Genomic DNA, 25974 nt, shown 5'->3' on the forward strand with positions numbered 1-25974 from the left:
AAGGAAAAGAGTGTCAGGTGCACTAAACTTTAATGTAACATTTCTTCGTAAAGGGAGCTGATAGCCATACAAATGATTTTCTAGAATTATATACCAATTATTTCAACTTATGTACTTAAGACTATTCCCTGAGTCTGGACAAACAACATACTTTAGTACCATCATACATTGCAGGTGAGCCACAGAATCAAATGTCTTTAGCACATTTAAGGGAACTTAACGAGGCTTACTTTTGAAACTTTTTGTTGTTGTTTCCATGTAGGTGACTGGTCAAAAATATGCTGACAAAATGGATTTGCTGAGTCAGGTTAAGAAAAACCACTAACACTGGCATTTAAATGAATACAAAGTGGTTCTCTTACAACTGCTAGATATTGGAAATAATTACATATGATGAAATCCTACCCTCCCAACAAAACTACAAGTCCTTTGAGGAAAGGATGTTTTCCTTTTCTTTCATATTATATTACTCCTCAGCTCTCTCCCACACTCCTTCACCTGGCTTATTTGTCTCTTGGGTAGGACACTCCTGTAAGTAATTTCAAACATCCTGCCCAGTTTCTGTTTGTCAGAAGGTGGAGATTCATGTAGCCTAAAGTAGTACAGTGAGATTGGCATTAAACTTCTAGAAAATACATCTTCAATATACAAATTATTGTGATCATTGAAGGACTGAATTCCTCAAGAAGCAAGTGACTTGGCAAGACTGAAAGACTGGTGGCAAACTTCATCACTTTGCTGAGTCAAAACAACTTCTTCTTCTTCCACCTCTTACTGACACAGGGATACCTGGTTTCTTGAAGCCTATGCCAGTAGAATGACAGTTGCGGAAAGTTTTACTGAACTAGAAAGACTTTGATTATGATTCTAGTAGTAGACTATCTCTACTATCAAGGACAAGCCTAATTACATACAAAAAGGGTAAGCAAGGTAAAGACATTGAATTTGAATATCATAATTTCTTTAAAAGAACTTAACTTATACAAAAAAAAACTTGCTACAATAAAAAGGTTAAAAAATCCAATACATCACATTATCCAGAAAACACCTGATCACTTTGCCAAGCAAAGACTGATTTTAAAAATATTTCAAAGAGATGAAAAATCCAACTATTTTATAAGTACTCGTTAGGTATCAAAACTACTAATCCACTTTCTCTTCCCCATAAAATCTCATTGGGAATATTCTATGCACCCATTCTGTATGTATGTGTATAAATCCTCTTCATCATTATCATTGTCTTCTCTTTTCAAAAAGAAAGAGGTGGGCTTTCACCTTGCCCAAAATAGCCCCTCTACTCATATCCTTCCTTTTCTTTACTCTTGGAATTTGATCATTATGTTTTTCTTTTATTATCCATCTCTCTGTATCCACATCTCCACTTCCCACTGCCTACAAACAGAATCAGCTCTTCTCTATACTTAAAAAAACTTTACTTGACTATGCCAGTCCCTCAAGCTATTGCCTATACCTATTCTTTTTCCCCTATAAAGGCTAGGTGCTTGTAAAACTATGTCAACATGTGTTACCTCCATTCCTTCATCTCCTACTCACTTCACACTTTCAATCTGACTCCCATCCACTCAACTACAACTTCTCTCTCCAATATTACTAACAGTTTCCTATCTGATGAATACAATGGCCTTTTCTCAGTAATCATTCTTCTTGACCTCTCACAGTTTTTTTTAACATTATCAACAATACCCATCTTCTGGACAAGCTCTTCTCCCTTGATGTCCATAATACTTTCATGTTTCAGTTTTCTTCCTACCAGATTGATTATTCCTTTTAAATCTTCTTTGCTATGTCATTCTTCTCACATTCTCCTGTCAGCATTCCCCAAGGCTCTTCCCTGGGCCCTTTTCTCTTCTCTGTGTATATTCTCCGCATTTTTGAACTGATCAGCTCTCATAAGTTCAGTGATCATCCCTATGATAGACTCCAAAATGTATCTATCTAGTGCTAACCTGTCTCTCTTGAACCTCATTTCTTTGTTACCTATTGCTTGTTGAACCTCTTTACCTAGATTCTATCTAGGCATCTTAAGCTCTACATATTCAAAATGGAATTCATTCTATTTCCTACAAAAAGCTATTCTTCCTCCAATTTTCTTTTTTTTTTTCTCTGTCATTTTTCAAGTCATTCAGGTTCATGACCTTGGAGTCATCCTTTACTCTTCCTTCTCCCTTCTTTCTAATCAACTGTTAAATCTTGTCAATTGTACCCTCACAACATCTCTTATGCTGATATCCTTCCCTCTACTAATATACCTCTACTATAGCTCAGGTCCTCACCTGGATTATTGCAATAGCCTCCTAATTGGAGACTTTACACAAGTGATTCCACAGACCTTGAATGTTCTCTCTATCTTCTGTTTTGTAGACTCCTTAGCTTCCTTAAAAGCACAATTCGTCTATTACTTCCTACATGGAGTGTCTGAGTATCCCAGTTAGTAGTATTTTATCCCTCTTGAAACCATTTCTCATTCCCTTGTTTATGCTTTGTATTCACTTTCAAGTTGTATTTCCCTATCAGAAATGTAAGGTCCTTGAGGGCAAGAACTTTGTAAAAACATTTTTTTTTGTTATCATCAGTGCTCAGCTTAGTATCTAATACATAGAAGTGATTAATGAAAGCTGTCAAATTGAATTGAATGCAAAGGTATTTGAAGAATACATGAGAAAATACAGATGGCCTTTCAGAGACAATTTTGTAGAATACACCAGATCCCAGTGTTTATTCTCATGGACTACAAAAAAGCATCTTCCTTGTTAGAGCAATGCATGGTCTTGGGGGATGTCCTTAAACAAGGTGTTGCCTATGCATATGCTAATATCATGTAGGATTCTCTGTTCTATGATAATAATAATCATAATAATAATAATAGACATTTACTAAGATTTACCAAGTGCTTTACATACATCATTTCATTTGATGCAACCACAGAGATAATTTATTCAAAGATCCTCTGAATAACAATATCAAAAGAGCTATAAAACAGGGCAAAGTATTCGACAACAGCTTTTGTTGGCATAGAAGATGGTCTGAACAAAGTTAAAATAGAGAAAGGATTCTCTGTATATGGTGAGCTTCTCAAAATATTTTCATTTTGGAATGACATTGTGACTTGTGAAAAGCATGGGCACTCAAAAGATGTTGACCTAATTATGTACACAGGAAAAAAAATGGATAAAGAATCAATGAACAAAAACACATTTATTAAGTGCTTATTAAATGCCAGTCACCATACTAAGCACTGGAAACGCAAAGAGAAAAAAAATGAGATGGCTTTTGTTCTCTAGAAGTTCAATAATAAAGGAGGCAATAGCAAAAGAAAGTTCGGTTTCCTATTTCCCAGATTATGAGAGGCAATTGGATATATAGCAGAATGAATTAGACCAGGGGTGGGTAACCTGTGGCCTTGAGGCCACATGTGGGCTTCTAGATCCTCAAGTATGGCCTTTTGACTGAGTCCAAGTTTTACAGAACAAATCTTCTTTAGTGAGATGCTATTGGCTAAGAATGATGGAATCACATGATCTCAAAAGAATCAAATTTACAGGTGCCCAAAAAAGTAACAGAAAAAAATGCATGGAGGATGTAAGAAATCTTTGATCATATTTCCCACAATGACTTATATGCAAGAATGAAAAGCAGCTGTGGTGTGGTGAATAGAGTCAGCTCTAGAGTCAAGAAGCCCTGGGTTCAAGTCCCACTTCTGACAAAAAATAATAGCAAAGATATAGGCATACATTATCCTATCATTCTCCTTTTATCATACTATACTGCCATACTGCCATGGTAAATTGAGGTCTCAAAGGCAGTACAGAGTAATGGAAAGAGAATGAATTTGGAGTAACTACCATATGACCTTGGACAAGTCACCTAAATTATCTGGCCTTCCATTTTATCATATGTATATAATGAGGGTATCAGGCCATTTAAAAGAGCCAACAGTTCCAGTGACACAACCAGTAGAATAACGCAAATGTTCCCAGTCACAGGGTAGGTTGAAGTAGAATGTTTTGTCAATATAAATAACATGATAGAAATAATAAGAATCACCAACATTTATATAGCACTTTAAAGGATTTGAAAATGTAAGTAAAAATACTTTATCGCATTTAAGCTTCTCAACAAACCTGTGGGGTTGGGTGTTATTTTTAGCCCCATTTCAAAGATGGAGAAAAGGAACCTAACAGAGATTAAATTTCTTGGCCAAGGTCACATAGCTATTAAATGTCAGGGCAGCATTTGATGAAAGGTCTTCTTCACTTTAACTATAGATCTTCATTTCTATAGCTCCTAATTTTCTTTTTTTTTCAGATATTATTTGTTTGTTTGTTTTCTTAGTACAGACACTCATACTTTGGGTGGTTCCTGTAAACCTGAAGAATTAAATACAATATAACATTGTACTGAGGCATATCAGTAATAATAATGACAATAATAATAATAATAATAATAACAGCTAACATTCACATAGTTCTTCAAGGTTCACAAAGTATATTACACATTTTTTTATTTGATTCTCACAACAACCCTGTGAGATAGAGGCATAAGACATTCAGAGTTTTCCTAAATAAATGCCCAGTACCCTATTCATTATGCCCTCTAAATGCCTCAATCAATCAATTAATCTATATCAATCAATAAATCCAAAAGTATTTAAGATTTTTCTCTGTGTCAAGCAACATGCTAAAACTGGGGGCATATCTAGGAGGTATAAATCTTTGTGGATTGGTTGGTACCTCAATCTCTAAGAAAATAAAATATTGGAACTGTTATATTTAAATGTTTTAGTTACCTTTGCAGCTTCTTCCATCTTCTGCTATTTCATATCCATCCTCACAGAAGCATCCTGTACCATTCCTTATAATCGCGCATTTATATTGACAATTCATCTGCTGGCAATTTGGTAATAGTTCTGGAGAGAAGACACATAGATGTATATGCATTATATTTATTTTTTAAAAAATCATTTTGTTTCCTTGAATGTTTGTGAGGCATTTTTCTTTTTTGTGGTAGTAGAAACTACCTCTATTTTCACTGTATTATATTTCCAAGTCAATTTTTTCCTGGAAAAAAAACAACCCTGCATTTCTATGTAACAAATGCATCAGTGTGATTTTGTTTCAAGCGATATTATTAAGTTTCATGATTGATCTATTTGGCCTCACTTCTTTGAACTTCACATATACTCAGTCAAAGTCATTTCTTATAAAATTTGGTAAATTTAAATTATTTCAAACCAAGTTAAAAAAAAACCATGTATTTTATGAGGTTGATTTCACCATTTCTGCCTTTCCTATCTGACACATCAATTGACTTTCTATCTTTCAACATCTTGTTTTGATTTACTAAGCCATGTGTAAACTTCACAGCAATCAATGTGCACATATTCCATTTTAATAATTTATCTTCTTTTGGTAGGGCAATGGTGGGCAAACACTGGACATAATATATTTCTTTCTATCTAATGATGGCATTTTATCTAAATCATGGCAAAGATGTTGCTGAAGCAATAGCTCACAAATTCCAGGAGTAAATTACATTTCATGGAGGTAAAGACAGTCACAGGTTAAAACAGTGGCAAGATCAGGTTTCTCACAAAAATCTGTTGTTACAAAAATCTGATGTGCTAAACTAGATTAACTTTTGGTTTCAAAGTCCTACCCTGTAGTGGGGAATTTAGGGCATTAATGAGTTGTGACAAAGTGGCTGCTTCTCTCCTAGAGAAAAAGAAAGAAATGGGTTGGACAGATATTGTATAAATGATTCAATCCATTCATAATCTGTAGATATTAGCAGCAAAGCTAGGTATTGTTTCAGGAAAATTGTAACAGAATCTCTGAACAACCAGGACAAAGAAAAGTTCACTCTGGAGACTGGCTTAAAGTAATTGGGCTTGTATCCAGAAGGGGGAAAAAAATCATCAGCTAACATTTTCATTTGTCTATTGTCACTTTTATTTTAAGTTAACCATAATCCATTTAACGATTGTTGGGTCATGAAAAAAAATCTAACACTTCCAGAATTCTAAATCAGAAGATCCATTCAGAAGATGTCCAAGTGAACTAAGGTGTCAGACTTAGTCACATCAATTTAATTTAACACATTCATTGAGAGTTTTCTATGTGCAAGACATAGTGCTATAACCTGGGGACATAGAGTCAAAGAAAATTAAATACCCCTTGCCGTCAAGGAGATTACACTTTCATCCCTATAGCAAGGCATATAGGGAGTGGTTTTGAATTCTTTCACTATTACATTGTAGCAGTGCAGTGTCAGGGGAAAGATTGCACTAGGAGGGTAAAGAACTCAGCTATAGCCCTTTCTCTACTCCAGTGGTTCTCATGTTTATATGGCTTATTTCTATTGACATTTATTGTATTAAAATTAAATATATACATATATTTAAAAACATTTATTAAAATAGCAATGATAAATTCATTACAGGATAATATAAACAACATAGTTTTATAAAAAAAACTTTTTTCCAAATATAAAATAATTTAGAGAAAAGAGAAAAAGTTCTACATATTTTGCAAATCTCTTTAATGTCTGGCTTAACAGGAGATAGCTGGATTCTCATATCTGTTTCTGGATTCAATCTGTTGCAATCTGTTGTTTTGGTTGAAATATAGGAAGAAAATCTGATCTCACATAGTATGTAATTTGGAAAAAGGGAGTAAGTATTTTAAGAGGCAAAAAATGTCTTTGTATTATTATGAAAATAGTTTTTGACTTCACAGACCTTCTGAAAAGGCCTGCAGACTAAGCTTTGAGAATCATCATTCTACTCCTTACTAGTTCTGACAACATTGTTGTCGACCTCACTTACTGAAAAAACGGAAAAAGTCATATCATACATCACTGGTTCTAGGGGTATGACCAGCAAAAACAGTAGAAAAAATATGTGATTCAGAGGCAGAAGACCAGGTTTGGAATCCCATATGTGATTTTTCTGGCTGCATGTATTTGGGTAAGTCACTTAACCTCTCTTAGCCTCAGTTTCTTTATTTATAAAATTACTAGTTTGGACTAGATGACCTCTAAGGTCCCATCTGGCATTAGAAGTATGATCCTATGTTTTGAGGTCCCTTCTGGATGTTTATAAAAAAAAACAACTATAAACAAATTATAACTGCTATATGTGTTTAAACCTTTAGAAACAAGTTTAATACTTAGCTAAGGCTTATATTATAATAATGGGCTAAGATTACCTTGATTTGAACAGTAAAGATAATTCAATAATAAAAATAGAGCATATGATATTCTATGGGAATAATGGTTCCATGTGCACCCCAGCATTCAATAAAAGTTTTTTTTTTAATGGACCAATGAATCAAAGAATTAAATGAATTGTCCATATTAAAAAAAAATAGCAATTGTCAGACTAGGGATTCAAGTTCAGGTTTTCCAACTTCTAAACCCAGCCCTCATCACCATATTTCTAAACTTGGAAGTTTATAGGCTAAGATGGCATAATGGATAGAGCACTAGATTGAGGCAGGGAAATATGATTTTAAATCCTTCCTCAGATGTTCAGTAACTGTCTGAGTTTGGGCCATTCATTTAGCCTCTGTTTGCCTCAGTTTTCTTATTTGTAAAATGGAGATAATAATAGCATCTGCTTCCCAGGGTTGCTGTGAGGGTAAAATAAGATATTATTTATAAGCACTTTTTAAACTTTAAGTAGCTCTATGAATATTGTTATTGTTATTGTTATTATTATCCTTACGCAACTTAAAGATCAAGCAGCATCCTTTCCTTCTTCTTCCTCTCATTTTCTTCCTCCTTTTACCTACCCACAAGAAAGGAACATCACTTTATTCTTTAAGCACTGCTTAAAGTTCTCCATTAGCCATATTATCCAGAACTAAGGGGAAGGGAAACAACTTTACATGTTGTTCATGGATTCCTGTTTATCCCTACATGAAAGTAAAATGGCAAGGGAAAGCAAAAGGTTCAAGGAAAGTGATCAGTATGGAAGAAGATTGGCAGAATGGGGGGGAGGGATAAGTACAGAGCAGGGAAGCTCATTTCCTGGGTGCTTGAAGAGAAAGGAAAAAACAACAAAAAACAACAACAATAAAACCAAACTCAGTCATTGAGAAGTTGGATCCAAAACTTTTTATTTTGCTTTTATTTATTTATGTATTTATGTATTTATTTATTTATTCATTCATTCATCCATTATATTTATTTATTTATTTATTTATTTTGCTTTTAGGCATTTGGGGTTAAGTGACTTGCCCAGGGTCACAGAGGTAGTAAGAGTCAAGTGTTTGGTCTGAGGCCGAATTTGAACTCAGGTCCTCCTGACTTCAGGGCCGGTGCTCTATCCACTGTGCCATCTAGCTGCCCCAGATCCAAAACTTTTTATGTTTAATGTAGATGTCATTGTATAGGGTGAGTGATCCTGAGAGTTGATGGGGAATTATGAATGATGATAAACCAATATATTTTGTTAAGGAAAACTGTAAACTTTGGCATTAATCATATATTGAAAAAACTCACCCCCAGTGAGTTTAGCTATTTTAAAGTAATATTAATTACTATATAACCATTTCTGAGAGCTGGCTCTTATATTTACCTAATTACAAAGTGTTATAGTCATTATGCAAATAATTATAAGTTTCAGATTAATTTTGTTGTCAGCTCTATTTTATCACAACAGTAAATTCTACATATTTTCTCATTCCTCTTGGATGTTGTTTATAATTATCAGCATCGGGACCACAATGGATGACAGCAGACTCCTGGGTAGGGGTAGTACACTCTAGAATCTGAGACCTGAAGCTTTCTATTAATTCTATCAGTGTTTTTTTTTTCTTTTTAATTTTCTTTAGGACCACAGATGGGCAAAGGAAGCTGCTTTCTATATGCTGGTGTCTCAGTCTGCATCCTGGTCACCCACATCTAATTATTGCTCTGGCTGATACTCTTCAGTGCCAGACAGTACAATATTGCCTATTTACGAGGCATTCAGCATGATATAGTAGAAAGAGACTTGGATTCAGAATTAAGAAGGCCTGACTTTTAACCCTACCTCAGACACTTACTAGAAAGAGAGAAGCAGGGAGAGAGAGAGAGAGAGAGAGAGAGAGAGAGAGAGAGAGAGAGAGAGAGAGAGAGAGAGAGAGAGAGAGAGAGAGAGAGAGAGAGAGAGAGAGAGAGAGAGAGAGAGAGAGAGAGAGAGAGAGAGAGAGAGAGAGAGAGAATAAAAGGGAGTGTAGAGAGGAATGGCAACAAAAATTCAAAACAGCAAAGGGCGAAATTCCTAAATTTTGTTCTTGACCTATGGCTTATTCACTGCTACAATAACTTTCAAAGGATTATATAAAATCTCTTGATTTTTTAAAAATATAAACTATAAAAAGCACACTGCTTAAATAAATGGGTCTCTAACTGGAGGTTGAAACATGCTTGTTTTATACTAGGCACTTACATTCTTCATGGTTGTATTTTGTTGTATAAAAACACTTGATTTGTATAAGATGATTACAATCTTGACAACTTCTGTGATTGGTTTATAAAAGTTATATTCTACTGTGAAACATCTATTCGACACCATGGATTGATTATGTGTTGATCACTTTCCTGTTTTATTTGTTTGTGTGTGTGCGTGTGTATCTATATATCTATATCTATATATATTCTATAACTGCACTGACACTATTTTTTTCCTCTTAATAGTAGAAAATGTATGTTGGAATGAGCAGTGGTCTAGGCATTGGAAAACTTGAATCCTAATCCCAAATCTGTCACTAACTAATTGTTTGACTTTGGATGAATTACTTCACTCCTCTAGGCCTCAGTTTCTACTTCCGTGAAATGATAATGCTGGGCTAGATATTTAATAATTTCTAAGGATGCTGTCCTGTCATATCATCTTTCACTCCCCCATATTATAAGCATTTTATTTTTTGTTATATTCCTGCCTTTTATGTTCTGGTAAGAAGCCATCCACTTTTGGCGACCTTCTTTGAAGTACACTTGGAATGCAAATTTCCTCAAATGTAAGAAAAATAAAAACTGTAGGAAATGAGGATCTTTGCTTATGTGCTCTCCTTGTTTCCATGAAATATGAATATGATCCTCTCAACCAAATATATATCCACATTTAATGTGCTACCTAAGCACAAGCCAATTAACAATTCAGACATGCCATTTTCATCAAATACTGATGTTATTCTCCCCAGTCTTTAGGGATTCCTGTGCTGTCCAACTTCACTGGGATTTAGATGCATTTGCACAAATATGCACTAGTATATGATTTCTCTAAGCACATAAAAATGAATATGCTGACCTAACTCTGAGCCATAATGGGCTAAAGAAGATGATTAGAAGTTTGGCAACCAGATTTCAACAACTGGAAATAGTTACTGCTAGACCACTTATTCTCTCATTAGCTCACTTTTATATAAACATCACTAAGCAAAATTCTCTGGGTTTTCCATCACACTACAGACAGTTTCACTGGTTCCTCTTTTGTAGGTTTATTTTGGCTGTCATTATGATCCATCACCTGGAGATATACATTGATCATTAAGTCAAAATAAACAGTTCAAACGTGCCCAAACCCAGTTATTTTAGTTATCCTGACTCAGTTGGGCTGTCAAGCTTCTTCTTGCCACAAAGACCCGTTTTATCAGTACCTATATTCATCTAGTGTTGTTGTTTGTCATGGAAGAGAACAATCTTTAAAGAACTGGAATTGAAAAAAAACCTCAAAGGGCAAAGGAAAAGCAAATGGAAATTTCAGCAAATTGTAAACATTCAAAATAAAGAATTAAAAAGGAAACATTAAAGAATTACATTAGAAATAGAAGAATAAGAAACAGGATGGATTGGTCACAAGGATAGCCCAGGTGTCCCATTAGTATTCTTTTGATGTAAAGAGAAATCAAAAAAGGACTTCAGCACATTGTACAGGGGCCATGGGCAAGAATCATACAGGAAGGGCAGCCTTGTGATCTTCATCAATAAAGTGGACATAAAGGAGATTACATGTCCTTTTTGAGTATCTAAGACATATAAATACATACATATGGACATATACATAATGTACGCACATGTGTGTACATAAATGTATGTGTATATGTGCATATATGACTGTGTTCATGTGTATTACCATATATATGTGTGTATATATGAATGTATAGAGATAGATGGATAGACATAGAGATGATAGAGCTATTATCTAAGAGCAATTTAATCCTTTTAGGAATTCTGTGAATTCCTTCAGATAAAAAAAATTTAAATTATGTACAAACCTTTCTCTCCTATCCCCAAGATAAACATACATAGGGGTATTTCAGAGAGACATTTACAAACTGAGATAATAACTCAATGCCCATTTAAGAAGTATAAGCACTCCTTGACTACTACTTCTATAAGAAAGCTTTTTAACTAAACAGAAGGGAAAATATTTTACCTTTTCTTAGGTAGGGCCTTTAAATAAATGACACTTAGATCAGTATTTCTCTCACTCCTGATATTTGAAGATTAAAGAATTGATGCTGCAATTTCCCATACTAGATATCCTCCCTTGTCTACAGGATGAATTTTTGACATAGTTAGAATGGTGATAATTTCTGCCATATCTTGCTTTCTCTAACCTACATTTCAATGGCCCAGAAGAATACAACCTGAGCCAACTTGCAGAGATTATGTTACTGCCTATGCCTGCAAACATGAATTCATCCATACTCATTCACTGTCTGTCACTTACCCTAGTTTCAAATGTTCAATCATTCATTCATCCCAGATGTATTCATTGAATATCTACTACGGATAACATGTCTTTCCTGGCAATAATTCAGTGTTTTATTAAATGGAGAGAAAGAAATAATGCTAAAATAATCCTTGCCAACCTAAGGAATAGAGATATAATCAAGCTGTCGTTTCATATGAGTGGAGAAAGCCCTGATTTGGAGTCAGAGGAATTAGATTTAAAGGCCCACCTTTGATAATCACCGCCTGTGTTACCTTGGCCCCATCACAACCACCCTGGGTTTTAGTTTTTTCCTCTACAAAATGAATGGTTTAGACTAATGGTCTCTGAAGCCCCTTCTCATTCCAGGTCTATAATCCTCCAAACTTCAGTTAAGCCAATTCTTCTCCCAATAGGGTTTATTTGTCTCCCACAGAGAAGCCTTTTCACCTGACGGATTCTGTCAGTTGGTAGCAGTACTCGTGTAATCTAAGCAGCAAACTATGAGGCATAAGTGAGTTCTAAGTCAGAAAATCTGGGTTTCAGTCTTCACTTTGAGAATGTGGGCAAGTCTCAATTTCTTTGAACCTTATATTTCTATAAAATGGAGTAAAATATTTTCTCTATCTAATTCAGAAGATGATATTCCAAAAAATTCTTTGTAAACCATAAATCATAATAAGCATCATTATTTAAAGGAGATAGAGTGGGGAAAAGAGGCAGGGAGGAAGTAAGAATATAAGTACTATAAGGCTGATACAAACAAAATGTTAATAGGCTTTAGAAGAAAGAGACATATTTTTCTAGTTGGGGAGATTGGGACAGAATCCAGTAGGCTTCATTATTGAGGTGGTATTTAAAGTAATATTTCAGGAATAATCTTGAAAGATAGGAAGGATTTCTCCAGGCAGATATGGGCACTCAACCTAATCAGAATGAAATGAACAGAATTCAAACAAGATGGCTTCCTAAAAGGGAAACAAGCTACCTAGCTCCCACATACCCCCACCAGCAAAACTCTGACATTTAAACCTGACTGAATAAATGATCAAAGAATCTGGTGAGAAAATAAAAGAAGTGACTTCTTCCACCATAAAAAACCTGTTAAGAAAGTCAGTGAGCAGTCCACAGGAAAGAGGTCCCATTCCCCCCACCTCTCCCCACCCCTGAAAAATCCTTCTCTAACATCTTCTAGCCCAACCAAAAAGATATGTGAATGACCTACAGATATTTATGCTCCTAGGAAGCAAAGGTAAAGAGTTTCACAGAGAAAGCCCAGGGTAGTCCTAAAATGCCAAGATGGTCAGGAAACCCCAGGGCAAGGACTTTGGAAGCCCCAGCAAACAGCATGTGGGAGTGACCAGACTCAGACCTCTTTATAACAATTAAGTGGTGCAGGTGATAGAGCTGTATCCTGGAGTCAGAAAGAACTGAGTTCAAATCTGGACTTAGATACTTACTGGCTGTGTGACCCTGGACAAGTCACTTAACCTCGCTTTGCCTCAGTTTCCTCATTATAAAATGGAGATAAGAATAGCACCCACTTCTGACAATTGTTGTAAGGATCAAATGAGATATTAATTGTAAAGCACTTGGCATAGTACCTGGTATATAGTAAGTGCTATATAAATGCTTGCTGTTATTATTATTATTAACAATAATATTACTTTTAGATGTCAGAGTGACTCCTGAAGATGTAGTACTTTAAAATCAAGGATCCAGAAAAGTCTTATCTAAGGAAGATGGAGGTCAGCACAAGAACAGTACAGACCCATGTTGAAACTATGGAAGGCTGGACACTATATAAAAGTTCAGCAGCAGGGCAGAGCATGGCACTGGCACAAGATCCCAGCTAAAGTACTAAAGCTGGAGAGACAATTAAATCAAAGAAAATCCTCCCAAATATCAAAAATTATTGCAAATATAACTCTACAACTGCAAGCAGACTTAAAGAAAAGAAACGAATTTTTCTATAAGGACTACGCGAATAACTAGAAGCATTGAAGCAAGAGACAAAAAACGCAATAAACACTCTTGAAGAAAGAAGTGGAAGGAGAATAAGTAGCTTCAGAGAGAAAGTGGTAAACTTTACCGAAGACATGAAATCCCTGAAAAGTGGAGTAGAACTAATATCACTAATAGTCTAGCAAAATCAAAAGGTTGGGGAAAAAAAGAAAATTATTTAAAAAAACTAACCTGGGATATAGATCAAAAAGGTAATTTAAATCATTGGACTTTTGAAAAAAGTACAAATACACTTATAACATAGCACCTAGTTACTAAAAACCAGAGGAAGTCTTAGAATACAATATTCCAAAGGGCAAACAAGATTGGTCTACAACCAAAGAAAACTTACCCTGAAAAGCTGAGCATAATTCTAAAGGGGAAATCATGGGTTTTTAATGAAATAGAGCACTTTTAAGCATTTCCAATGAAAAGAGCTAAGTAAGTTTGAAATACAAACACAAGAATCCAGAGAAACCTAGAAAAGTAAATTTATTTGAACACAGTTGGAAAGAGCTGCATGATGTTATAGTGCTAACATTTTAATAGAGTGAGAAAAAATGTGTCCTTTTAAGTACCTTACTTTATTCAAGATTATGGTTAAATAAGGAAATCAGAAGTCCTGGGGGTAGATTATTTCTATTTTGAAGGTCTGAAGAGGATAAAAAAGGGGGAGGATTAAAGGGCAGAGACACTAATATGAAAAAGAGGAAGAAGGGTCTAAACATCTATTTCTCTTAAGTGAGTTATGTGACAAGAGAATATGCAAAGAAGGAGGAAAGGGTTGAGGTGGTGGTAGTGACAATCAGATTAATTCCCTGGGATCTAAAGTGGAATAAGAGGGTTGATTATACAAACAAACAAACAGTTTAGAATTACATTAAACTCAATAGGGAAACAAGTGAGGATAAAGAAGGGTGAAGTCAACCAAAATTCCTGATCCATTAGCAGAGATTAAAAGGGAGTGGGGGATACAACTAGAAGTTAAGAGGGTACCTTAGATGGCCTCTGGGCAATAACTAAACAAGCCACAGTCTAAATGAAAGAGACTTTTTCAGAGAATCCAGTGTAGAATAAACTGAAGCAGAGTGAAACAAGCAGAGCCAAGATAACAATTTATATAAGGATAACAACATTGTAAAGAAAAAAAGAACATTGTAAAAAAAACTAGAAAGACTTAAGAACTCTGATCAAAGCAATGATCAATCATGTCTCCGAAGGACGTTATATACTTCTGACAAAGAGGTGTTGGAAACAAGGTGCAGAGATGCATATATTTTTATGTTGTCATTGTATTTATTAATTTTTTTATTGTGCTTTTTTGTTAAAATACTACTTTTTTTTTCTTTCTTGCTGTCACTTGGGGCAGGGGAGGGAAAATTAACAATAATAATGCAAGAAAGAAAGGAAGAAAGAAAGAAAGAAAGAAAGAAAGAAAGAAAGAAAGAAAGAAAGAAAGAAAGAGAAAGAAAGGGAAAGTAAAGAAAAGAAAGTTTAAAGTTTAAAAAAAGAATAATTTAAATGTAAAAAGATTGTTGTCTTTGTCAGAAGGAAGTTCAGACAAGCAGGACAGTTTGTAAAATAATGTGTAGAATTCATTTTATACTTATAAAAAAACAAATGAAATGAAGTGGGGATTTGTAAGTTCATATATAATACTCTTTTGTGTTCTGCAGTATAGATGAGATTTCTCTTTTTCAGGTGTTTAAGTTCAGATTTTTTTTTTAAAGGAATGGAATGGGCAGAGGCCTGGGGAGCATTTTAGGAAGCAATGAGTTGTCTGCTTTGTTAGAAGCCTAGAATATTTTTTTTAATATAAAAAAATTTAAAGATAAAAAAACAGTATATGACCCTGAAACATAACTAAGGGTAAATAGGTAAACTATAAAGCTAGACATTTAAGTGATCTTTTAATGGATCCTTTGTCTTATTACTAAAAAAACAAGTTTTGTTATCTGACTTCTGGGAGGAAATAAAGCATTAGTAACTTTTTGGTGAATATTTCCAGAGCACACAATTTGTGGGATGTACTGGTATTTTAATTCCTTTATCTTTGGCTCTGTCTTCAATGGGATGCCACCTAAGCAGTGTTGTTACATTTAGTAACAGTGCCTGAGGCAGAGATTAACTGGACAGTCAAGTTGCAATTAAAACTACAACTTCAGGGAATGAGAGATAATGGGATTTAGAAATCAGGAAATATATTAATGGAATGCTACTTTCAAAGGGAAAGTTTTCTGTCTAGCTGATGTGGTCCTATGCAGTTCCCTTTGGGGAGAATGGCACTAATGATTTTACCAAGAAAAAGAGAACTCTTGAGTTAGAAGTAACTGCTCTAAGAGAAGCTAATCACAGCTTTGATTCTCATAAGACACATGGAAACACAATGTGGACACTAAAAAACTGCAAATCAACCACATGGGAACACCACATAAATACAAGTGATTAACTTTAATTCTTTCCATCACACCTGCGAGGGGGCACTAATTTACTTCTTAAAAGAATTTCAGGAGTAAATCTCATTTTCTTTAGTATTATCCACTGATGGAAGATTTCAGAATTATATGTGTATATATTATATATCTCTGCATTACAACAGAGAATTATAAAGGATGAGAGATAGAAAGGATATTATCAAAGAATAAGTGTAACAGAGTAAGAGATAACCGGATACTACACTGGTATCCTTAAAATGTCAAGAGGAAGCAATAAGGCCTTCAACACTTAAGTGGAACACTGGAGTAGAAGAGGGGAGGGGAGGTGGAGACTTTTGGGAGAAAATGTGCAAAAGCTGTATACATTTTTGTTGCAAACTTCATCATTGGAGGGAATAATCGTATCTAAAGGATCACATATTCATTTGATTATTGAGTATATGTGTATTTATATATTCTAATATATCAATCAAGCACATGTACAAATATCCATTTTATGTTTACATAGTGGGGCTCTACTCCCTTACCTTTCCTTCACTCTTCCTCCTATTTACACAGGCTGTCCAGATGCTTGGGGAAGCTGAGCAAAAAAAGTGACATGGCCACTCCTACTACTAAGATGAACTTAAAGTAACCAAGATTTCAATGTTGTAGAGGACCACCAGGCCTCACCAAATGCCCTACCACTGCATCTTAAATTTCTCCAAGCTTAACCATCTGTCCTGAGATTATGACCTTCCTATCCTTCTGCACTATCATCTGATTATTGCTGTACCCATAGGGTTTCTGGGCCTTTCCATTGAACTTGAAGCAGAACTCCTTTATTTGTATTATCTCTCCTAGTTTGAGAGTGAGTTCCTTCATTAGCAAGGATTGTTCCATTTTTTTCCAACTTTTAATCCCAGTACTTGGCATAGGGCTTGGTACATAGTTCTTAATAATGCTTTCATTTATTCATTCATATATATTTGTTACTTATACATAAATATACACACATGTATATACTCAGAATAAAATTTGTGAATCTCCATTCTATGAAATGGATCACAGCAATGAGATATTCAACACACAGAATTTATCTCATGTCCTGCCACTCTTCCAAGCATCTCTCTTTTTGTGAGTAGGCAGAGCATTGAAATTGGCAAGTGTGTCTGAGAAAAGATATCTTGTCGATATTTGCTTGTTTATGGAAACCAAGCAAATAAGGCTAATAAAGATGCAGTGATAATAGCCACACATGAGAACAGCACCTAGGTGAAGTCACTTGAGAAGACAATGAGGGGTAAGGATCAGGAATCTATTCATCAGGCAAATTCTCACTGCCCATGTAACTTTGGTAATGATTTTAGTACTTACTGGACCTTGCTGCTTCCCTAGGAGTAAAACTCAATGCTTCCCTTCCCCTGCCTCAGTCTACTCTGGAATTATTTTCAAAATGTATAGAGTGATCTCTAGGCTAATATATAAAAACTGAAGTGCTTTCTAAGGTAAACCCAACACAGTAAAGGTAAATTGTTTGGCCGTTCATTGAAAATTGGGAGACTTGGCCAGTCACATGAAAAGAAGTCTGGATTTGGAATAAGAAGGACTGGGTTTTATGCTGAGGGATCAATTTGATAAAAAGAGACAATGTGCCCTGGAAATGTTGGGAAGAAATATTTATACTTCTGCTTTTATTGTATCTTCAAAGTAAACATCTCTATGTTAAAGCTAATTAACATTTATTGGTTAAAAGGAGCTGGGCTTTAATCTCTGGCAACTAAGACTGTGTTGGGAAATATGCTGAAAAGGGGGCTCAAGTCAGGTATTAAAGAGAAATACTCCTAACCCCTCATGGATAATCCTAGAACTCTGACACATACTTCTTGACTCTGGGAAAGAAGGCCTGCAAATTTGTTACATGTAGGGCTTTGTCTGGGATTAAATGAAGCCCTTTTCATTTTGAGGGATGCCTGGGGAGATTTTCCACCTAGAACTTTCATTACTTTATAACCTGGGTTTGAAATCCACTAGAGAAAAATTGGCATTTTTTTTCTTTCTTGGTTTTAGGCTATAATTGTACAGTCATTTTCCTGATACGTGTTTCCCTTTCAAGCCAACTCCTTTTGAGGTGATTTTTGCAGACTTGTACATTTGTCGATTACTGAAGGCTATCTATACTTGCTGTATTACTGAATTTTGTACAAGCAATGATATTGAGGCCAATTTGAAAAGTATAGCCTTTGTATTGCTAAAATGCTAGTGGCTAGTTGAGAAATGTTCTTATTTTTCAGGTTATGTTTAAATAGGCCTAAACTGCTTGACTTATTATGAGATCTTTATGCTCTATAAATCTATAGGGTACAAATTTCTTCCTTGTCAAGGCACCACAACTAATCAAACCCTTAGTGCTTAATTGCTTTTCTTAGATCAGGTGTGGGGAATCTGAGGCCTCAAGGCCATATGTGGCCCTCTAGTCCTCAAGTGTGGTCCTTTGACTGAATCCAAACTTCACAGAACAAATCCCCTTAATAAAAGGATTTGTTCTGTAAAACTTGGACTCAGTCAAAAGGCCATACCCAAGGACCTAGAAGGCCATATGTGGCCTTGAGGTTATAGATTTCCCACCCCTGTCTTAGAGCCTTCCCATTTGGGGCTGGGGAAGGTGAAGGGATGACTTAGCCTACTTCACTATAGGAGAATGAGGCCATAATATTTGCCATATGAATCTAGGTATCACCTATCAATCAATGTATCTATCTGTAATCATATCACATATGCATCATATATGTAACCATATATATCATATGTATAATATATGCCTATGTATATGTATATCTGGATATTTATATATCCAGACAAATCACAATATGATTTCATTGTTTTCATTGTTGGAGGGTCTTTCCAGTGAGAAATTACAACTGTTCTTCCATTTACAGTCTTAGAGAGTCCCTTGGGCACTGAAATGTTAAGTGATTTGCCTAAGGTGATAAAACTAGAATATGATTCAGGTGTGACTTGAACCTAGGTCATCTTGACATCAAGGCAGACTCTTCAGCCACTGTATTTTGTTGCCTCTTTCCTCTTGCATGTACAGAAAAAATTTAACTTTAAGAATTCGCTGGTTTATCAAAAAGTTCACTAGAGGGCCAGTTTCTATCTGCATTCAAACCATAAACCAATACTGCCTCTTAAATATTTTATTCTCTCTTCCTACCTGATATTATCACTGTTTTATTCATTTCAATTTTATTATTCAATACTTATACTAAAGACACTAATGTCTTATCAAATATTATATGCTCTGCCTGTATTGTTTTCCCTTCTTTTTGAAGTATATTTCTTTTACAGATTAAAATTTTGTTTTAATTCACCCTTAGCCATTTTGTCATATACAAAAAACTCTCTGGCTTTCTTTTTCTGACAACAAAGGGTAACTTGATTGATAGAATTCAATTGTGGGGTTGAATAATGAAGCTGGCTTTTATCTTACACTACTATGTCTTTTTACTACATTAGTATGTCTTTACCTATTACACTAGAAAGAATGTGACAAAAATGAATGTTCTCAGGTCACCCACCTAGGTACATAATTCTTTCATAGAAAATATGCTTTGGAGGAAAAAAAATGGAAATCTAAGAATGTGTTAATGCTTTGGTGACATGGATGAAGGGTTAAAATGATTCCTATTTCAGTGTGTCCCTACAACAATCAAGATGGATGTGACAAAATTATTGGCATATACTTAACATGCCTATTAAGTAATTCAAGGGTTTTTTAGTAACATTTTCATTTATACATAATAAAATATCTTGAAATCATAGCCAGAAGAGTATTATCTCAGATGATCCAACACACGATTTATTCAATATATAGTAGAATTCTGTTATCCAGAATCCAAAATGGCAGAAAATTCAAAAACCTTGATGTGTTTATCTATAACTTTTTATAATTCAATTATTCACACTATTTTTGAATGATAAATGACTATTAAGCAGGTTGAAATATCACAGATTTCTTTCATAAAGAAAGAAATGTCAGTATTCAGATTAAGTTCAATTTCCTACATATAATAGTATAAGAGAAACAGTATTAGCAGAATGGCACATAGTAGAGACTTAATAACTGCTAATTGATTGTTTGGTAATTGTTCTAGAGCAAGCCTCAGCATCAGTATGACCTGGGTTCAAGTCCTATCTCCAATACATACTGCCTACTTAACTCTTGGCAAATCATCTAATATCCTCAGGCAATTCTCAAAGTCTATAGATTTCAAAACAGTTTAAGTATACCTTTCTTCTTCCCTATATGGGAATTCCCTACAATAGTGAAATCACATCTGTTGTTGTTTGGTTTGGTTTGGTTTTTTGTTTGTTTTTGCTTTTTGGGGAGGCAATAGGGGTTTAGTGACTTGTCCAGGGTCACACTGCTAATGTCAAATGTCTGAGGTCACATTTGAACTCAGGTCCTTCCGACTCCAAGGCCAGAGCTCTAACCACTGTGCTACCTAGCTGCCCCAGTGAAATCACATCTGAACCAATGAAATTACAGGTCCAGATCAAAGGAAGAAAAAGGCTTACATGATATTTAATTTTCAAAATAAGTGCTACCCCACCCTTCCAAAATAATAGTCATGAAGCACTTGTGAATCTCTACTGTCTAGGGAATTATAAACAAAGAACATAGATCTAGTACTAGAGGTATTTCTGATGCCATCTACCTGACCTTAACACATGAGGAAAGTAAGGTCTACAGAGCTTAAGTGACTTACCCCTTGTCACAAATGCAGCAGAAGTAGTATTGGTACTCAGGTCTTCTAACTCCAGTGACGCTACTCTTTCCATTGTACTATGTTCAGTACTGACTTAGTATTAGTGTTATAATCAGTTTTATTCTCAAATAAAGTAAAACACTAGAACTTGGAATTCATTTCCAAAAGCTGTATACTGAAATTGGAGCTAATAATACTTAATATAAAATGGAACACCAAACTAATTGGAAGAGACCTTAGAGGTTACCTAGTCCAACCCCTTTATTTTACAGATAAAAATGAGGACTCAGAGAAGTTGAGTGATTTGCCCAAGGTCCTATAAGTAGATATTGGCTAAGCTAGACACTGAATCCAAGTTTTCTGACAATTAATACAGCTTTCTCTCCATGATACATTCTAATAATGTTAATAACCAGGTGCCTATATAAGCTCTCTGAGGTCAAGGACCATGTTATCTAAACTTCCCATCTTCCTCAGTGACTAAGCACATGGCTCTTTTGGAACACAGTAGGCCTATAATCAATGAATGAAGCATTTATAAAGTATATACTATGTTCTCCACCCTGGGGATACCAAGGCAAAAAATAAAACAAATCTTTCCTATCAGGAGAGGCAACAAATAGATAAATAGATACTTAGAGAAAATGTACAAAACTGATATAATAAAATGTTGGATAAAGAATCAATCACTAGCAGTTGGGGAGGATCAGTAAAAACTTCACGTAGAAAGTTGCACTTAATCTGAATTTTGAAGGAAACTACATATTCAAAGGCAGAGATTAGGTGTTACAACACCTACGGAATGCAAGACATGTGCAAAAGTCATGGAGATGGGACAATGGGGTGTCACATCTGGGGAAAGGAAGTAAGACAATTTGGCTGGAATAAGAGTGTGTAAAGGGAAGTCAAGTATACTAAGCTTAGACATTAGGTTAGAGTAGGTTACAAATGGCTTTAATTGCCAAATAAAGGAATTTGAGTTTTATTTTGTACTAATAAGAGGTTTTTGTAATAAGCAGTTAATCCACTTTGCTGCATTTAGAAAAAAAAATTGGGTGGAAGATGGGTTTAAAAAGGGGAGAAACTTGAGAGAGGGAAACCAGTATTGATACTGTACAGGCAAGAAGTAATAAGGTCTAGGATCATCTCTGTGAACAGAATGGAAGGTACATTATTTGTTATGGAGGTGGAATCAACATGACATGGTTGATAACTAGATATGTAAGAGACAGTGTAGAGTTGAGGGTAACTGTGAATTTGGATGACTGGAAGGCTGGTGGTGCCCTCAATAGAAATAGGAATTTGAGAACTCAGGGTTTGGGGGGAATGATGGGTTCTGTTGTGGACTTGTTGAGTTCGAGGTTTCTACAAGGGGGAAAAAGTCTAAAAGGAACTTAGTGATAAGACATAGAGACCTTAAGGTCATCTGCATAGAAATGATAAATGATCCCCTAAGCAGAGTCTGTTGAATTGAATTGAATTCACCCTAAAAAAAATATTGTAAAGGAGTTGAGTTGCTGATAAGAAGAAGACAAAACCCAAGTTTCCATCAAAGAGGTGAGGGTGTTTTCCAAAATTTATCAATCTCTAGTAAATGTAATTGGATCTTGGAGATTGTTAACATCCCTCCAGTTAAGAATCTCCCATGTTCCCTCCTGATGACTCTTTCCTATGCACTTAAAATACATTTTAATTTATATTACTTTTATTTGTATACATTACTCATATTCCTATTAAGGTTGTGTCTAGAATGAAGGTTGTGTTGTCATAGTGCCTTAATAAATGTTTGTTCAATTGAATTGATAAATGCAATTTCCTGAAATATAAATTTTGGATATTAATAGCTACTCTATAAAACTCCATAAGATGCTGTAGTTTTAAAAGAGATAATCTTAACTGAAAGCATATCCCTTGTCTGGTATAGCTATGAACTTCATTTACTGCATTGGCTCAAGTACCTGCAGATGATAATGGAGGAAGGAATACTGATAATGTCTGTTCAAGAGTAGTGTTTGCCAACAGTTAGTCAAGGCCAGGTTCACAAGGACAAGAGGAATAAAAGTAGTTTCTTGTAATGCCCCAAGTATGACCAGAACAGAGATGAAAATCAGATTTGTGGGCAAAGTCAGTAAATTAGCAACATAGGGAACAAAATATATTAGACAGCATATCTCAGTTGGTCTGAGAGTGTTTGCAAAGATGCTACAGAACCCTTCAAGCTCAGTTTGTTGGGAGCATCCCTAAGTTTTCAAGCCAGGGCAGGTGGGATTGAACTGGCTCAGCTCTTCATCTCCTTAACGGACTCAGACTGGCACTGACTTGCCCCCTTACTCACCTAAACAAGAAACAGATGTGCTGGGTGCTGGGCCAGTGATCTATTAACTGTAACGTTGATAGCAAAAATAAAATATTATCATTATTATCCAGACCCAGGTGAACTAATAAAGGAGAATTTCTGAATCTGCAAAGCCGATCATATCAAACCCTGGATCTGTAATGTAATCTGAAAGGTTCAGTGAACTGTCCATCTTGAGACTATTTTCCCTCTAGAAAGTATGTGTGTATTCTAATATTTGGTGGTCTCAGTTCATCTACTATTCAAATAACAAAAATATTTAGCTTCTGAGTCACTGAATATTTAAAAGGCTTATGTATTCATAATGTCAGGAAAACATGATGTTTTTGTTAATTGACTCCAAGAAAGTAGATATTAAAATAATACACAAGTTCTTCCCTCTTCCAAATGAGGATTTAACAATGTATAAATGTGATAATACTAATGACAGGTCTGATTATTTTTCAACAGCAAGTCAACCAATCAACAAATATTTATTTATACCTTCTATATTAAAGGCACTGTGGTGAATGTGGGGAAAAAATGATTTCTACCCTCCAGGAGCTTAAATGTACCGGGAAAATCACTTAATATGTAAAATGTAATTAAAGGATAAGAAACACATAATAGTTTAATAAATAACTGACAGGTACCTAGTATTTTAAAGTTTACAAAGCTCTTTACATATGTTATTGAATTTTAGCATCACAATAACTATGAGGTGGGCAGTACAAGTATTTTTATCATCCTTATTCTTCAGGAGAGGGAATTGAAGCTCGGAGAGGTTAAGTAATTTCTGCACAGTCATAACTAATTAGAACTGAAACCAGTTCTTCCTGACTCCACGATCAACACTCTAACCTTTATGTCATGAGGCCTTTCAAACACCACGAGTGATAGCATAAAGCAGTACACAATTAACTATCAAATGGATAATGTGGCCAATAAGTACCAAAGGAGCCCAGAGGAGGGAAAGGTTCCATGAATTGGAGTGGTCTAGGAAGGCTTGGAGAGAAGGAACCATTTGAAATGGATCTTAAGAGATGAATGGGATTTCGATAAAAAGAAAAATGTCATTTCTCTTGGGTGAAGTAGGGTAAACAAAAGAATAGAGGCAGGAAATCATAATATGTGCTTAAGGTTTTTGGATAGCAAGTATCGTGACATATTTGGGTATGTTTGTCTATTATAGTGGATTCAAGAATGAAAATAATTGAAAATGCAGACTGAAAAGGTAGATTGGAGCTAAATTACAAAGGGCCTTGAATGTTAAATTAAGAAGTTAAAATGTTCTTCTATACACAATGGGAAAATTCTGCATTAATTAACAAAATGTATTGAAAACCACTAAAAATGTTTTATCTTGAAGGTGGTGTCTGATTATATCATCTTCACTCAGTTAACATAAACTAGCTCCTACACAAATTATCTGGAATTAACATTAGTAAGCATCTCTTATGTCTTCCACAGCTTTAAAAGCATACCATTGCCACAATAATAGATAAATATTTCAATTTTTTTCTAATTATCCATTCATTTATTCATTCATATATTCATTTTACAAGATATTTGTTGAGCATTTAATATGACACTATACTGGAAACCATGGGGTATGCTGAGTTGATTGGAGACCAGTCTGAGACCTCTACGAGGTTATGCTGAATTAGACTTGTATTTTTTTGGTAAGAGAATTAATGATGTACTAAGTTTCCCTAGTTAATTTTACCTCCACAGCATTTCTTTTATCAGTTCCCATCTGTCTGCTCATATAGCCAGTGCTCTAGACCAGATCCTCTCACTAGGATGATTGCACTAGCTTCCTAATTGGTCTCCCTGCATCACATTTTTCCACATTCCAATCTATCCTCAAGACATCTGTCAAAGTGATTTTCCTAAAGCTCAGGTCTGACCATGTCACTCCCCTATTCAACAAACTCCAGTGAACTGCTATTATCTCCAGGATCAGATGAAAAACTCCTCTATTTGGCATTTAAAGCTTTTCACAACCTGATTCCAACCAGTCTTGTTATAGATTAGTTCCCTTCACACAATTTCCAGGTCTGCTCACTGTTCCTTACACATGATACTTGTTGTGGGAATTTTTTATTTCCCTTTATTCTTCCCATAACTTTTGGTTAATATTAACCTTCCCTGACCAAAATATTGCATTCTCCCCTGAGATGTAAAAATTTACTCAGGAGTTTTTAAACATCCCTTAGATAAGAAGCCTGAGGAAGAAACTCAGCTGTCTCAGACTCCTTGGAGACGTGGAAATCTCTCCTCCTCGATCAGCCTATTTGTGAATCTTCTAAGTGTAGTTTAATTTGGAAACTGACTTAGTTTATCTATAGAGTTTGTTTGATGAAGCTTGTTTCCTCAAGGGATGTATGAAATTATGACTTTGTTTAATGAAGTTTATTCAACTTATTATGATATTGAAGGAAGCATTGGATTAAGGATCTATCTTTTCTTTAACTTTTATGGCCTAAAAGGAACATATTTGTTTGCAATATGTAAATAAATTCTTTCTCTGTCACTCTGGCATAATTTTGCCTATAAGAAGCCTTGTCAGAATTCTCATAGTTGTTTAGGTCTTCTCTGAGATGCCAGCCTATGCTTAAGCATAAAGATAAAACTTAGGTTTTTACCTCCATCATTTCTGCATTGTGGTAAATACACATTTGCAGCATTTACCTACCATATGAACTCAGAGAGGAGATATATTGC

The 25974-nt window shown here is 35.1% G+C and overlaps 1 protein-coding gene across 1 annotated transcript in view; it reads right to left on the bottom strand.

The window, feature by feature from the left end:
* LRP1B (LDL receptor related protein 1B) overlaps positions 1 to 25974 on the bottom strand; it is a 2172360-nt gene that overhangs the window by 1202379 nt on the left and 944007 nt on the right. The window contains 1 exon segment of the mRNA XM_020984719.1: positions 4808 to 4927. Coding sequence (XP_020840378.1) covers positions 4808 to 4927 — 120 coding nt within the window.

The sequence above is a fragment of the Phascolarctos cinereus genome, unplaced genomic scaffold (genome assembly GCF_003287225.1).
Source record: "Phascolarctos cinereus isolate Bilbo 61053 unplaced genomic scaffold, phaCin_HiC Scaffold_726;HRSCAF=1367, whole genome shotgun sequence".
Lineage (NCBI taxonomy): Eukaryota > Metazoa > Chordata > Mammalia > Diprotodontia > Phascolarctidae > Phascolarctos > Phascolarctos cinereus.